At 37.6% G+C, this 17,313-nt stretch overlaps 1 protein-coding gene across 2 annotated transcripts; it reads right to left on the reverse strand.

The window, feature by feature from the left end:
* Positions 1 to 12,924: 12,924 nt before the first annotated feature.
* LOC147631616 (uncharacterized) lies at positions 12,925 to 16,742 on the reverse strand. 2 transcript variants are annotated; one of them, XM_086807854.1, is made up of 4 exons: positions 16,381 to 16,742; positions 16,041 to 16,189; positions 15,599 to 15,850; positions 12,925 to 13,299 (listed from the first exon to the last, which is right to left on the reverse strand). In XM_086807854.1, exons 1-3 carry the CDS (start codon positions 16,499 to 16,501, stop codon positions 15,617 to 15,619), a joined length of 504 nt encoding a protein of 167 aa, XP_086663980.1. In that variant the 5' UTR covers positions 16,502 to 16,742; the 3' UTR covers positions 12,925 to 13,299; positions 15,599 to 15,616. The 2 variants fall into 2 exon arrangements, with proteins under 2 accessions (XP_086663980.1, XP_086663979.1); XM_086807853.1 differs by lacking the exon at positions 12,925 to 13,299 and having other exon boundaries at positions 15,380 to 15,850; positions 16,381 to 16,741.
* Between the last annotated feature and the right edge of the window lie 571 nt (positions 16,743 to 17,313).

Below are 17,313 nucleotides of genomic sequence, written 5' to 3' on the forward strand. Positions count from 1 at the left end.
AATTACCTTGAATCACATCTCCATGTATGGAGAATGGAATCAAACAGGTTTGGAGGTGAGTAGATGTAAATTGATAGTATTCAAATGACTCATGGTATCCAAATTAAATTAATGGAGTTGTAATATATATACTCTAATTGAAGCAAGATGCAGTACCACACCCTAACATGGTGCCCTACACACGACGAGAGCATGCAAAGTGTCGACGAGATGATGCTGGAGCTTCGGGATCTATTGCCAGAGATGAGTGGGAAAGGGATGACAATAGCCCTGCACCCCAGGAAGTTGTGGAAGAGGAAGTCTTTGATGATATGGTGCGGTATCTTTTTAGGGATGATCCCAAAGGTATGGACGATGATGATATGGAACAAGAGCATCTTTACAAGGCTTCATCGAACAGCGGTTTTTGAAGGGTGCACATTCTCTATTTTACGTACTTCACTTGAACTACTCAATACACAAACAATTTATGGATGGAGCAATGCAAGTCTTGACGCATTATTGAAGTAAGCATTCTTACTTGCAAATTTGAATTAGTGGTTTAGGGTTTAGGGTTTAGGATTTAGGGTTTAGGACTAATTGATGATATTGGATGTAGGCTATTATCAAACATGCTTCCAAAGGGGAATAGACTATCCACCTCAAGAGACATAGTGAGGCGCTATGTGACATCTCTTGGAGGATTGGATTATGATCGCATACATGCATGCGTCAATGATTGCATTCTCTTTCGTGGGACGCATAAGGAGGCTCGAGATTGTCCCACTTGTGGTGAAGCAAGGTATAGAACAGATGTGAAGAGTTTTGATGTACCTCGTAAAGTCTTGTGACACTTTCCTATAATTCCTCGCATCAAACACATGTTCAAGTGCAAATCCATAGCAAAGCTCATGTCATGGCATTCCTCACATCGATCGGATGATGGCATGTGGAGAATTCCCGCAGACACTCCTGAAAAGATGCAGGGGGAAAGAGGGCTTGAGCTCTTACAAGCACACACACACTCACAAAACCCTAATAGAGAACACACAAGGTGAGAGGCTAAAAATCTTCTCCTTCTTCACTCAACATTCAACACACAATATACAAAGATAAGAGTACGCACAATATGAAAGGTACTCAACCAATACATGCAAGGGTTCTCTATAGTGTGAACCCAACTAAATGAGCTGGTGCTATAACTATGCCAGATGGCTGTCACATAGCCTGTCATCCCACTGGCCGCATATCACCCAAGATCTCACCAACCATGCTAGTGGTATAAGTGTGGGGCCTATCCCCCAAGCGGGTCATCAGTGTCCACCGCCTCACTAGATGAGCTCGATATCTCAACACTCCCCCTCGAGCTCAACTCCATCTCATGTACACCAAGGGAAGCCTTGAATCTGCGGAGCTTCTCTGTACCCAATGCTTTGGTGAAGATGTCACCTACCTGATTCTCTGTGCTGACATAAACAAGGTCAAGGTCTCCTGCCCAAGACCTTCTCTCTGACAAAATGGTAGTGGACCTCTATATGCTTCGTCCGAGCATGAAAAACTGGGTTCCTGGCCAACTGTATACTGCTAATGTTGTCACAGAAAATGACAACTTGTCCACTGATAGACCCAAATCTGCAAGTAGCTTTCTCAACCAAGCTACCTCACATGCTGCCATAGAAGCTCCTCTATACTCAGCCTTTGTATTGGATGAAGCAACCGTAGGTTGCTTCTTGCTGCTCCAAGTCACAGTAGCACTCCCCAAAGAAAACATGAAGCCACTAGTAGATCTTCTATCTGAGATACTACCATCCCAATCAGCATCTCTATACCCATGTACAAATATATCTCTCCTAGTCTCATAAAATAGTCCACAATGCAAAGTAGACCTCACATACCTCAGTATGCGTCTCAATGCGGTTTCCGTGGAACCTGCATAAACCGGCTCACCAACCCAACAACATAGCTCAAATCTAGTCTGGTGATCGTCATGTAGATCAAACTTCCTACTATGCGCCTATACAAAGTAGGATCCTCCAAGATCTCTCTTGAATCTGCACTCAACTTGCCATTCTAATCTAATGGCACGGAAATAGGCTTACAGCCTGTCATACCATACTTGGACAACATGTCCAAGCCATACTGTCTCTGCAGTAATCCAATACCATGTGGTGACCTAATCACCTCAATGCCCAAGAAATATCTGAGCTCCCCTATATCCTTCATCTCAAACTTCTGTCTAAGCAGGATCTTTACATCAAAGATCTCTGCATCATGGTCCCCCCCGTAATGATCAAGTCATCTACATAGATGACAACAAGCACAACCCCTCTATCACCATGTCTCACATACAGCGAGAAATCTGCATTGGCTACATGAAAGCCAATGGTGACAAGATATTCAGAAATCTTGTCAGACCATGCTCTTGGTGCTTGTTTTAAGCCATACAAGGCTTTCTTTAACCTGCAAACATGCTCGGGGTGACTCACATCCTCATAACCAGGTGGCTGCAACATATACACCTCTTCTTGCAAATCCCCATGCAAGAATGCATTCTTTACATCCATCTCTTTACATCCATCTTATGTAAAGACCATTGCTTTGACACAGCCACTGCTATCACAACTCTCATTGTTGCCATCTTGGCAACTGGGCGAAAAGTTTCCTCATAATCAATGTCATATGTCTGCACATATCCTTTGGCTACCAACCTAGCCTTATACCTATTTATGCTTCCATCACTGTTATGTTTTACTTTGTATACCCACTTGCATCCAATGGCTTTCTTGCCTTCAGGCAATTGCACTAAATCCCAAGTCTCATTTCCATATAGTGCATCCATCTCCTCATCCATAGCTTTCTCCCAACACACATTTTCAACAGCTTCATCAATGCATGTGGGCTCTACAACCTGCACAACCTTTGCCATATATGCATAGTGATGTGCCACATAACTATCATAGGTAAACCTTTGCACAGGGTTTTTCACTCTCCCAGATCTTCGTAGCTTTTCATTCATGGCTTCCATAGCCTTCTTTACACCAGGTGTTCTCATAGCTGGGATCCCAAGCTCCTCATCAAGGCTCATATTTGAGCCACTAGACTCTCCATCAACATGAGAATGCCCTGCAGAAATGTCAGGCATACCAAGGGGCTCAACCACTTTCTCTTTTCCTTTACGTGATGTACTAATCACATTTGTAGGACTGGTATTATGATGCAGCCTGCCACTCCATGGTCTATCAATAGACCCACTAGATGAGGACTCTTGTGGTCTATCAATAGACCCACTAGATGAGGACTCTTGTGGTCCACTCAAAGACTGTGATTGCTGACCTGCATTCTGTGCAACCACACTTCCACTCACATCAGTCCCAATAGCTTCTTTTTCAGCAGCATACCAGCTGCTCATCTCATCAAAGACAACATCCCTACTTACCCTTAACTCACATGTAGCAGGGTTATAACACTTGTATCCCTTTTGCTCAAGGGAATATCCAATAAGCACACATTTTTTAGCTTTTGGATCCTGCTTTGTTCTCAGCTCATCTGGCACATGCACACATGAAATGCATCTAAAAACTTTCATATGAGACAAATCAAGTTTTCTACCTTAGTAAACCTCTCCTCTGGAGTTACATCATGTATGGTTGCAGTTGGAGTCCTGTTCATGATGTATACTACTGTAGGAACAGCCTCAGCCTCAGCCCAATAGTTATGTGGCATATTCTTCTCTTCCATCAATGCTCGTGCAATCTCAGCAATGTGCCAGTTTTTCCGCTCAGTAACTCCATTTTGCTGTGGAGTGTATCTGCATGTAAATTGTCTCCGAATACCATTCTTCTTCAAAAATTCAGAGAACTCATTGGAGAAGTACTCTCCCCCTCCATCTGACCTTAGGCACTTTACATATTTCCATGTTTGCTTTTCAACCAAAACTCTGAAATTTTGAAAGTGAGTGAACACCTCACTCTTCTCCTTCATGAAATATACCCACACTTTCCTTGTGTGGTCATCAATGAATGTCACATAATACCTGCAGCCTCCCATAGACATGGTCTTCGTAGGACCCCATATATCTGAATGCACAACATCTAGTACATTTCTGCTCACATATCTGTTACGTAGAAATACATGCTTTGTTTGCTTTCCAAGTTGGCATGCTTCACATATTCTCTGCATACCTTCCACTTTAAACTTTGGCAGCCTTGTCACAATTCCTTTAGTCTTTGCATAGACTTCATTCTCTGCACATTCACATGTCCAATTCTTTTATGCCAAATGTCTATGTCTGCAACAAATCCTGAACCATTTGCAAACATCGCAGCACTCATTTCAGGCATGTCTACATTCAACGTAAACATTTTGCCCACTCTGTTGCCTTTTGCAACCAACCTACACTTGTCTTTACAGTCTTCAACATAACAACCATCAGGGTTAAACTGAACCTGCAAACCCTGCTCAATCATCTGGCCAACTGAAACCAGATTCTTTGTTATGTTCGGAACGTGACGTACATCTGCAAGGTACTTCACTTTGCTATCCTGCATAGACAATGGCACATCTCCAACATGGGCAATTGGATGAGCAGTGTCATCCCCTGTTTCCACAAAACCTGGTCTTTCAAGGTTTTTCATCTCCTTGAACCACTCCCCATGACTTGTCATGTCGTTCGAAGTACCTAAATCCACATACCATACATCATCTTTTTGTGCTGCTTCAACATTTTTAGACATGGCATTCACGACATGCTGCATAACAAACAACCTTTACAAATAGGGAAGAGTAGTTGAAGCTCTTACCCTCGTACCGCTTCCTGTGGTTCTCTTGCTTGCAGCTCAGCCCTTAGCACGAACCAGGCTCTGATACCATGAAAAGATACAGGGGGGAAGAGAGCTTGAGCTCTTGCAAGCACACACACACTCACAAAACCCTAATAGAGAACACACAAGGTGAGAGGCTGAAAATCTTCTCCTTCTTCACTCAACATTCAATACACCATATACAAAGATAAGAGTACGCACAATATGAAAGGTACTCAACCAATACATACAAGGGTTCTCTATAGTACGAACCCAGCTAAATGAGCTAGCGCTATAACTATGCCAGTCTCTAGAATGGCTGTCACACAGCCTATCATCCCACTGGCTGCATATCACCCAAGATCTCACCAACCATGCCAGTGGTATAAGTGTGGGGCCTATCCCCTAGGTGGGTCATCAGTGTCCACCGCCTCACTAGATGAGCTCGATATCTCAACAACTCTTGCTTGGAAGCATATTGAAGATGAGTGGCCTAGCTTTAAAACAGAGCCCAGAAACTTGAGACTTGGCCTAGGTATGGATGGAGTGAATCCATTTGGTTTCAAAAGCACCGCATACAGCGTGTGGCCAGTTGTGTTGGTGAATTACAACCTTCCACCATCAATGGCGATCAAGAAGGGACATCTTATGTTATCCCTTCTAATTCTAGGAAAACATAAAGTCAAGCATATGGATGTTTATCTCGAACCGTTGATTGATGAGCTGGAGGAACTATGGAGAGGTGTTGCGGTGGTGGACATTAGTAGGCCTCCCTCCTCTCGACACTTCGACTTAAAAGCAGTGTTGATGTGGACAATGCATGACTTTCCAAGATACAGCGATTGTTCTGGTAAGAATTCTAATTACCTCCCTACTCTAATACTATTGGCTATATTAATTATAACTATTGACTTTATTATTCTAACTTATATTTATATTTTAACAGGTTTGAAAACATCGGGTAAACATGCATGTCCTATTTGTGGCCCTTTGTTAGTACATGAGTATATTGACGGTTTGTGTAAGACCATATTTGATAATCATCATCGATTTCTCCCGTTAGATCATCCTAAATATGTTGCTAGTAAGAGTAACATTCCTCCACAAACACTTCGTGCAAAACATTGGAAGCATATTTGGGAGTTTACAAATATTCTTCCTCTAGATGGCATGAATAGGTATAGTAATGTTTTTCAATCTTGTTTTGTGTAGTCTCTAATTGGATTAAAGATCACATAGAGCAATCTCTTGTGTAGGTACTCCATTTTTTTTCGGCTACCATATTGGACCCATCTTAAGATCAACCATCTTCTTGATCCCATGCACATCTTCAAGAATATGGAATCTGGTATTTGGGAACATGTTATTGGTAAACGAGACAATGTTAGCGTACAGGAGGACTTGCGGGTCGCAGGACGTATGCGTCAAGCTTGGCCACCACGAGAGAAGGGTGGGCACGTTCGTCTTCCGCCTGCACCATGGATTATATCAAAGAAAGAGGAGAAGCAGGTAAAGCAGGCCATCACCACTTTGCGTACTCCCACTTGATGCATGAGATCATTGAAGGGAGCCTTTACAACCACTAAGAAAAGAGGCATTGAGCAACTATATGGGTTGAAGTACCACGATTGGCACAAGCTTAAGATGCTCCAAGTAAGTGTTTTCCAAGTCTTGTACGTTGAAATTAAATTTTGTAATGCCATAAACCATACATACATGTGCTCTTATGTGCGCAGTTCATACTACCTACTAGCATCGACCATTGTGCAAATAGGAGTTTGAAAAAATGTATTTATAAGATGGGCGAGCTTGTGAGGTATGTAAAACCCATGTCAAATCACCCTTCATTATTTCTTGCCAAATGAACGTGCATGAGGTGTAACGTACTATTCATTTGTTTTTCAGATATGTTAGTTCCAAAGCAATTGATCCAGCCACGTTGGATGATGCGCGTGTTATGGCAGTGGAGGTGGTTTGTTTGGTAGAGGAGACTTTTCCGTGAACCATTCTCACAAGTCAACTACATCTCATTGTGCATTTAGTGGACAAAATTGCTTTATGTGGCACTATGCATGCATGTTGGATGTTCTTCCTAGAGCGCTTCATGAAGACCTTAAAAGACTTTGTGTATGTTTTGGATGTCAAATGGCAAATGAATGTGGTGGAAAAAGGGCCTAATGCAATGATAAAATGCCATGCAAGTTACTATGTAACTATTGACTCTACAAAGTTTTGGCAAACAAAGAAAGATAGGCTCGTATTGCCACAATAATGTGAGCAGGTATGCATTTTTTTACTAATGTGTTTCATGTACATATATATCTAAGCTCGCGTACCCCTTGACTTTTGATATGCTAATTAATTACTGCAGTATGTGTATTTGAGTAGGTTATCTATCTGCCAATGGTGCATGACATTAAATGGTGGTACATCATCCCTATTGCACCACGTTCCAAAGTGATGTATAATACATTCACTGATATAGAGCATACGGAGGATGTAACAAGCCGCAATGAAGATGATGTCGAATATGCCAATGAAGATGTTGTGATCGATGATCAAGAAATAAGAGATGATCATGATAATGAGGATAAGCATGCCATTTCTCATGATCATGAGAATGACCCTACCATTGAGGATGATGGTGATGTTGATGAGGATGATCAGGGCATCGATACCATTATCAATGGACAAAATATCGATAGTGGAATAAATTTAATCATAGCCTTACAAATTGATCAAATGGATATTAATGTTGATCGTTTGGCGAGGATGGATCTCATTGAAGATGAGATCGAACCCTAACCAATCCATCACTGTATCGTTCTAAATTGATGACATTTCTATTGTATATGTTGTCTTTTAATTATCATCTCATAATTTATTTTTGAATATATTTCATTGTTGTAAATGCATGTAGTGGGATTGTGTAATGATATATATTGTAATGTACTATGAGATGGTTTAAAGAAAATAGTTTTTAATTTTGTAAAGGAATGGAGTTTTTCTTAATAAAGTTCTTGTGTGTAATAATGCGTGTATAATTGCGTGTATATACATGTGCTGATACACGCGTTTCTAAAACCAGTATACACGTGAATTTAGATGCAAATATACACGCGCTGGTAGACACGTTTCTGAAACTTCAATACACGCAAATTTAGATGCCAATATACACACGCTCGATACTACTCATATACATGCGCTCGATACTACTCATATACATGCGCGACCATACACGCGCCCGTAACTTATTGCGTGTATTGAACGCGTGTATGGTAGCAGTGTCTTGTAGTGGATGTGTTCTTGATTTGTGAAGAATAATCCTCACCTAAAGCTTTTTCTTCTATCATCAGTATAGATATCAAGTCCTGAAAGTTGGGAATATTCTCCCTAACTGCAATGGAGGTCTTGAATGGGTTGTACTCTTTGCCAAGCCCATTAAGATAGACACTCACCAAGTCATCACCCTCTACTGATACATTGATAAACCCAAGGGATTCAATAATGCCCTTGATCTTTAAGGCATATTCATTGATGGACATGCTTTTCTTTTCCATAGTATGCAACTCTTGCTTTAACTGCAACTTCCTTGCCTTTGTGTTAGTCTAGAATATCTAAACCAAATTCTGCCATGCAACTGGAGTGTTTTTATCCTATATCTATCCTATCATAGTGTTTGTGACACTAATGGAAAGCCATTACATGACTTTTCTTGCACCCTGATTCCAATCCTTGAATGCCTTTATATCTACAGGAGTGGCATTTTCCTTAGATAACTCTGAAGGCTCCTCATCGTCTCCTTCTACATAATCCCAAAATCCTTTACCCATTAGGAAATTGGTCATTCTGAACTTCCAGGCATAGAAGTTATTCTTATCCAACTTCTCACTAACAATCTAATTAATTCCGTCAGACATGTTTTCTTGTAGACCTCCTATAATTGCTGCAGCAATGGTACTCAGAACGACTTGTGTGTCACCAAATGTGACCAGAGTATATGTACATACACCCAATATCAACAATACATGTACAAACCATGTCTGAACTTCCAAAATGCACTGCAATAACCAGATTTTGAGTAGAAACAATTCTCTACCAGAACTTTGAGAAAATTATCGAAAATACCCTGCAGTGATAAAACGCGGCCTGTAACACACCCAAAACATGAATTTGGCCAAAAAAATGAGGTCCAATATGACAATAAACCTATCTTGTAGCTTTGCTCCCGCGAAGATAGCTCCTCAATCGGAGATGTGTAGCTCCCAAAGCTACTGAGGGGGTGTTGTACCTAAACCGAGAAGGGGAAAGAGATGATGGTGCTCTTACTCGTGTAGTACCGCTTCCTTCCTTGCTTATTCTTGCCTCCTTATTGCCTCCTTAGCTCTCACGTGAACCAGGCTATGATACCATAAAGAGAATGTGGGGGAGAGGGAGAGCTTCAAACCCTAGCAAGCAAACACACACACACACACACACACACACACACAAGAGAGAGCAAGACACAAGAGAGAGATGGATAGCTAAATTTTCTTCTATCTTCTTCTTCTCTACTCAACCAACCATGCCAGTGGTGTAGATGCGGAAGCTATCACCCAAGCGGGTCATCAATGTTCGCCACAGCACTAGTTGAGCTCGATATCTCAACAATGCTTGTAAAATGTTTAACTTATATTCAACATACAAATGAACTTTTCAAATAGCATCATATACAAGTTCCTAAAGAATGGAATGGAATACAATTGATTGTTTATCATTATGGTGGCAGAGGAGAGCCACTCACAATTCCTCCACTGGATCACAATCATAATGCCCACCACTTCATCAATCATATCAAGCACTGGAGAATCCATCATCCAGACCACCTCACAAAAATCCAACCCACACCCGAACACAACATCAAAGAGTCTTTTGACTCCTTGGCCAAGGTAATTAGGCACTTTGGAGAAATAAAGAAGAAGATGTAGATATAGAACCAGTTTTTTTCTACTAGAGGCCAACAATCTTTTCAATATTATGTTCAAATGTTCTCTAGTGCATATCGAGATGCACGTTATTGATGTGTAGTTCTAACATGTGCAAGAAAGGACTAGATTAGGATATTCTTATCAAGAAGTTACTCCATCCGGCTACAATATAACTTATATGGAGGATTCTCATATGGATCTGAACTTTGTTCACAAGGCGAACAATCCACCGCGTGCCAAGTGTTAATCTATAGTATTACCCATGTAGTATTAAAACCTTAGTCATCATTCTCGTGCTTAGATATCAATCGCCATACTGAAATTGTACATCTTGCTTTGTATATTTTTTGAATATCAAATAGCACAAGGCACCACAAGCTCACAATGTAATGAAATCATCAACAGCCATAGAGAGAGCTTTTATAATAATACAAAGATATGTTATGCCATCACTATTTGTAGATGTCTAGTATGTATTGATATCTATTTATGTTATTAATTGATTATAATGTACTAACATGTTAAACCGTATGTGTTGGCTATCCCACCAACATAAAGATAGTAAATCCTCTAAAAACATCTTACATTGGGGTTTTTGAATTTAGATTATGATTCAAACTTGACTCACCTCATAAAAGGGATCTTACAAACATGATTTAAGTGGTATTCAAGCATTTACATATATATATACATACATAGACATATATATACATACATATACATATATATATATACATACATATATACATATATATATATACATATACATATACATATACATATACATATATATATATACATACATATATACATATATATATATACATACATATATACATATATACATATATATATATATATACATATACATATACATATATACATATACATATATATATATATATATACATATACATATATATATATACATATACATATATATATATACATATACATATACATATATATGTACATATATACATATATACATATATGCCTACATATATACATATATACATACATACCTACATATATGCATATATACATATACATACATACATACATACATACATACATATATATGTATGTATATATGTATATATATATATATACATACATACATACATACATATACCTACATATATAGGGAAGTTCATGCTACAAAATTGATATAGTTTCTTTGAACTATGGATTTGTAATACTTGGAATAATATATCCCTCTAATTCACACAAAATAATTCATCTTTATGTATTGAAAATGTGCATAAAGATGAATTATTTTGTGTGAATTAGAGGGATATATTATTCCAAGTATTACAAATCCATAGTTCAAAGAAACTATATCAATTTGTAGCATGAACTTCCCTATATATGTAGGTATATGTATGTATGTATGTATATATATATATATATATATACATACATACATACATACATATACATACATATACCTACATATATGTATGTAATAATTAGAGGGATATATTATTCCAAGTATTACAAATCCATATATATATACATACATATACCTACATATATAGGGAAGTTCATGGTACAAAATTGATATAGTTTCTTTGAACTATGGATTTGTAATACTTGGAATAATATATCCCTCTAATTCACACAAAATAATTCATCTTTATGTATTGAATATATTAATAAATGTGATATACTTGTGATCCATATATCTTTCTACATCACCCAAAATCATATAACTTTGTGAAATTATTATTAACAAATGTGATCCATTGTTGCTATGTGTGGTCAATATCTATTGGAATTTAAATTTTCAAGAGAGACTTTTATCTTTTTAGATTCTTATGTTAAAGTTCAAATAGAGATATACTACAAAATTATTGCTCATTATAATGCCAATATCTCTATTAAGAAAATGATGATTTCTCTGAAGTGTGATGTAAAGACGCACCTTAATATGCATGTTGAATTAAAAAGCTAAAATTATTCATGTCCTATATCCATTAGCTAACCAACCCAATGGAAACTAACTTACATGGTGCAAATAAATACAAATACCCAAGCCAAAGAGTGTCTTCAAGCCATTAAGGTTATCATCACATAACAGAACTCATAGAGAAAAGAAGAACTTTGAAAAACCTTTAAAGGTACTCTAGAGTAGTAAAGAAGCAAAAGTAGGTTAAAAAACATACAATAAGTGTGTGAGCCTTTCCTTTATGATTCTTGGAAAAAAATAAGTAAATATTCAATATCCAACACATAGCTTTCATAATATAATATAAGATTATATAATTAAATATGCAATATCAAGCACATAGCTTTCACACTATAATATTTTACTATCTAAAAAATATGTAAATGTTCAATATCAAGAACATAGCTTTCATAATATAATATAAGATTATATAATTAAATTTATTTTTTTACATTCCATATTGTTAAATCCATATGTGTAAGTTATTACCTCAAGACACAGATCCTAATGTTAGTCTTTCTAACACTAATCTTATAATTGAGCCACAAAAGTGGCTTAAGGCTAATGTATGGACTGTAAAGAAATGGAAAGGCAAAACAACGTAAATTCTATGAAACTACCTGAGATATAGATTTGTTTGTTAGAATGCATCTACTATGAAAAATGTTTGAAAAAAACATGTACCAACTAGCAAATTTGCAATTTTCAAATCTACTAAACTAGCATAAAAATATTGTGTGACTTATCTTCAAGGAGACGTATGTAAAATGTTGTGATAGACTTATCTTCAAGGAGACGTATGTAAAATGTTGTGATAGACTTATCTTCAAGGAGACGTATGTAAAATGTTGTGTCTTAATACGTTGAGAGAGCATACTTAAAAAGCAGTAAGTTTTTGGCAAAAATATGTAAAAGCCATAGAAGTGTAATTTTTTTCCACAAGACTAGTGTTATACATAGTATATGCCCTTTTATAAAAGGGTATATAGTATATGTAAAAGCCATAGAAGTGTAATTTTTTTCCACAAGACTAGTGTTAAGAAATAATTATAAAAGTGTATATACATAGTATTTATTTATGAAGATGAATTTCAATTGCTAATATATCCAATTGTAGTTTTCTACAAGCCTATGATAACGTTATAAAAGGGTTTGTACAGAGCATTTATTTATGAAGATAAATCCTAATTGCCAATACATCTAATTTGTAAAAGGATGTGTTCATAGTATTCATTTATAAAGATTGGCAACATTAACAAGTGTAAGAAACTTTGCTATTTTAAGAGCATTTGGCTTAACATCATTCATACCCTCCGTGGCCAATGGGGGAAGTGGTGGGAAGCCTTCTTGAGGCTTTAGCAGCCTGGCCCTTTTCTCACAAATAGATGTGGTGAGCCCACTTGGCACTATAGACCACGTGGGTGGTTATTTCCCCCCCCTCTCCCTTTATTAGTAGATAGCCTCCTCCTCATAGAGCAACCAGCCCCACAGAGATGAAGTGCATCTTTCTCCACCCTTGATTCTCTGATCCTTGTCCTGCACATGGAGGCAAGTTTGTATCTAGCCCTTCGTGGTTGTATTTAACTATAGAGGGATCTTTTACCTGTATAAAAAAAATTGCTATTTCTCAAGGAATAGTCAAAATTTAAAAACTAGTATACAATCTCTATCGAACCCTTTTAATTTTTTAAATAGTTCGACACATAAATGAAAATTATGTGTATTGAAATGCATAGTTTTCTATATTGTATGTAAAAATATATTTATTAATAATATATAAACTAATATTTTTTATATATTCAAAGCCTTTAACATTATTAATGATATAAAAGCAAAAAAGATGTCAATACAATTTTTATTTTGTATACAACATCAACTCGTTGTATCTTGGAACTCTATGCACCAAATCTCTTTGTGAATGGTATTTATGACACTAAAAGTTTAGGGCAAGTTAAAATTGTCAAGGATCTTAAAACTCAAAGGCATGTTGAATACATAGTGAAACTTACACTACATGGACTCTCAACAATGTTGAATTGGAATTCAACAAAGGTACAAAACATGAAAGGCTTTCAATTACAAGAAATTGAATTGGGATTCAACTAAGGTACAAAACACACAAGCTAGGGTCTCAATACACTTAAGGGGAATAATCTGGGTAAAAAATAAGGCACCTTCAAGAATCTATAAGTATAAATGTTTGGCGAATATATATTTTATATAGACCTAGAAATTTAAAATTTTAGAAATTTGGGGCAAATCTTTGGATTTCTTATATAAAATGGTAGTATCTAATGTATTTTTAGCTAATATTTCTTAAAAACCTTTAAAAAGTGTAAAAAGTTGGACACATTTTTAGAAAAATGGATTTTTAAAATAGCCAAATAATTTTGGAGGCTCTTGAAAAATAGCCAATTGGCTATAAATAACCCTAATGTTTTCCTTGGGAATAATATTCAGAAGGGTAGAATGGTGACCAGAGGAGCTCCACTTGAGATGATACTAGGAACATAGGGCTAATTTTCTTGATAGTTCAAGTACTCAAAAACCAAGAAATGTGAGCCCTTCACAAATATGCTAAGAAGAGGAGAGGATTAAAAACCTTTGAAGCTAGATTTAGTAATAATTAGAAGAGAAAAAAAAATAAAATAAAATATTTTTCTTAACTATTTATTTTAGAGAGGATGGAAATATTATGTGAAACTTGATTCGAAGCTATTACAAATTCTTCACATGCCTTGATTCATCATTTGTTGTTTTAAGGTGGTGTAATTTTAAAAAATCATCATGGATAGGGTCTCCCTTGCACTTGTTTGAAGGAAGACATTAGGAGAGCTTGAATATTTGTCGTCGTATATCCTCCTGTGATATTGAATATAGCTACTTCAAAGACATATTTTGGAGAAATAAATACAATTTACACTCACATGTGTAATTTTATTGAAGGAAAGGATATTAAAATGGCTTGAAAAATATTATTAAAGCATAAAAAAACATTAGCAGTTGTGCACAAGTTTCTTCATACATCACTCCCTAATATGGATAAAGTTCTATGAGCTCCAAATTTCATTCATAGGAGCAAGTAGCATAGGCTAGAGTACATATTATTGCAAGCAAATAGAACACATAACCGCTTTCAATCTACATTCAGATTCTTGATGCCTTGCTTAGACTGCACCTAAACTGAGTTTCATTAATCCGCCCATTAAACAATATTGTTTTTCATTGGTTTGGGGGTGTGCTTGTATGACACCAACGTTCATGTGTTATGGCTTGAGACACTTAGTTGATGTTACAATTGTGTAGGTTGGACACTCTCGAAGGAAAGAAAATACTAGAAGTATTCGGAAGGGCGGACACTCTCGAAGGAAAGAAAACACCAGAACTATTCGGAAGGGCGGACACTCTCGAAGAAAAGAAAACACTAGAAATATTCGGAAGGGTGGGCACTCTCTTAGAAAAGAAAACAGTTTGAAGCTTGTACAATGTAGGTGCAATGTAGGTGCATAAAGAGGAGTCCCATAATGTTCATACAACATGAGTTCTTTTGGGAGTAAAGTGATAAGATCATTGAAGAAGCTAGAACGCTTAGTTTATACTAGGAGGGCAAAGTTGAATAAAGACAACTTTCAAACGAAGAGCATCTTTGTACAATCCATAAGGACGTTGGGACGCCCAGGGACAAAGGTCCTTTATAAAGCAAGATATTGGGAGTAGGCCATTAGGTAAACGAAAGCTTGTGAGACTGTATTCTTAATTATAGTCATACACAAAAATACGGCATTAAAAGGTTTTTCATCAAATATTGATCGAAGAGTCTTCAAGAGTGTATAGTAATCATTACGATACACTATTATAATTATGATCGTAGCATAATTAGGATGAGAGAGTTGAAAGTTCACCTTGTGTAGCAAATCATATTACGTGCCTGGCCCGGGCACGTAGAGCTTGTTTTTACATTTACATCTCCAGGCCTCCGGATAATAGTCCATCAGTCCTATGGGTTTGCGGCCGGGCTGGATGGGCACGCGAACCGGCTTGCAAGGTGTGCAGCTTCCACATCTCGTTACGCAGCTTGGTGGCATTGATCCTAGCCTTGGCGATAATACCCTTCCTTTCCTGCATCCTTTCTCTATTCCACCATCTAATTTGCCCTGCGTTCATCACGTCGACTTAATACCACGCGATATAAACTAGTTTAATTAGACTACAGAAACCGTCCAAATTCTGTCCATGGCCATTCTTCACGACCTACGTCCACTAACTTAGGCCAGGCAACACATATAAAAACTTCTATTGAAAACGTAAGTCACATCATGTGATGCGTAAATAAAGTATATTTACCTCATAGGAAACAAATCCATGACGATCCGGGCCTCCTGTTGGTTGAATGGAAGGCGAGGAGGCTTCTGAAACGCTTGCTTGCACTGGATCAAGAGGGTCTACGTCGTATTGGGTTGTTCTATTGAATTGTGGGTTTTCCATGTCACAGCCTGCAAGAAAAAGATATCATTTAATGTTGTTAAGGACAAAAACATTGTTAAGCTATGTTAAGATAGCTATTTTGAGGGTATTATGTTGAAGCCCTAGGTCGAAGCCTTTCACCTTCCTGCTGATGCCTCTACCGTGCCTAGTATAGCAGTGAAGAATTGTGGTAAGGAACGATATGGTAAGTCATGCCTACCAGCAAGGAAAGGCGTAGCATCTGCCAAACTCATAAACGAAAGTATAAATCCGCAGGATGTGATTAAAGCCAGAACAAAGCAAGCTAAGGAACGTTTGAGCGAATGTTTAGTGCACTCCATGCTTTGTTGAAGTGGTCACTTTAATTGAAGAGAGGTGAACCTCCAGCCATGGCAGCAGTTTCGTGCTGCAAGCTCCCTAGAAGTCTAGCTACTAATTTACTCTCTCATGGGGCCGTTTAGCTGCAAGCAAAGTGAGCTTATGGGAGGTAATGTTTAATATTTTACAACCCTAATCCGAAGCAATCAAACGAGGGAAGGGAGAGCTAGATTTTGGAATGGGTGTATGGTGGGGAGCTAGGGATAGTCGCTATTTTTATGAGCCTTTGTTGAAGAAGTACAAGAAAAAAAGTGGCTCTAATGCCGACGAGCCCTACAACCTCACTAGAATAACATGTCGGATACTGTCGGAATGAGAGAGCCCTACCCAATCCACGTGGCACACCCCCAGCGTCTACCCTCCAACTTTTAAAGTAACCGCACTTTTCAGGGTTTTTAAAAAGGACATCCCCCCATATAGTCACCTTCAAAACCATTAACCTTCAACTCTGGATATTCCTTTCAAATCTCACTTAAAGGGACAGCTTACCTTTGTTTCAAAACAATCTCATAATTGGAAGGAATTAATTCGGAACCATCAATCTCATGTTGATTTCAAAACAATTTTGGTCATGATAAGACTCCTTTCCTTTTGAGAGGCCATAGCTCTCTAGTATGTTGGTGAAAGTGCATAGCACCTACTCTCTGGACCTTACAATGGGTTGATTTCCAAAAATCCAATCAAATTTTACCAATGCTCTTCAATATTCTAGCTGAAAATGATTGGCAAACCCAAAAGCACAAAACATGTGGCTAACAAACAATGGAAGTGATTA

The sequence above is a fragment of the Cibotium barometz genome, chromosome 14 (genome assembly GCF_041138505.1).
Source record: "Cibotium barometz isolate CiBa-2024 chromosome 14, ASM4113850v1, whole genome shotgun sequence".
NCBI lineage: Eukaryota > Viridiplantae > Streptophyta > Polypodiopsida > Cyatheales > Cibotiaceae > Cibotium > Cibotium barometz.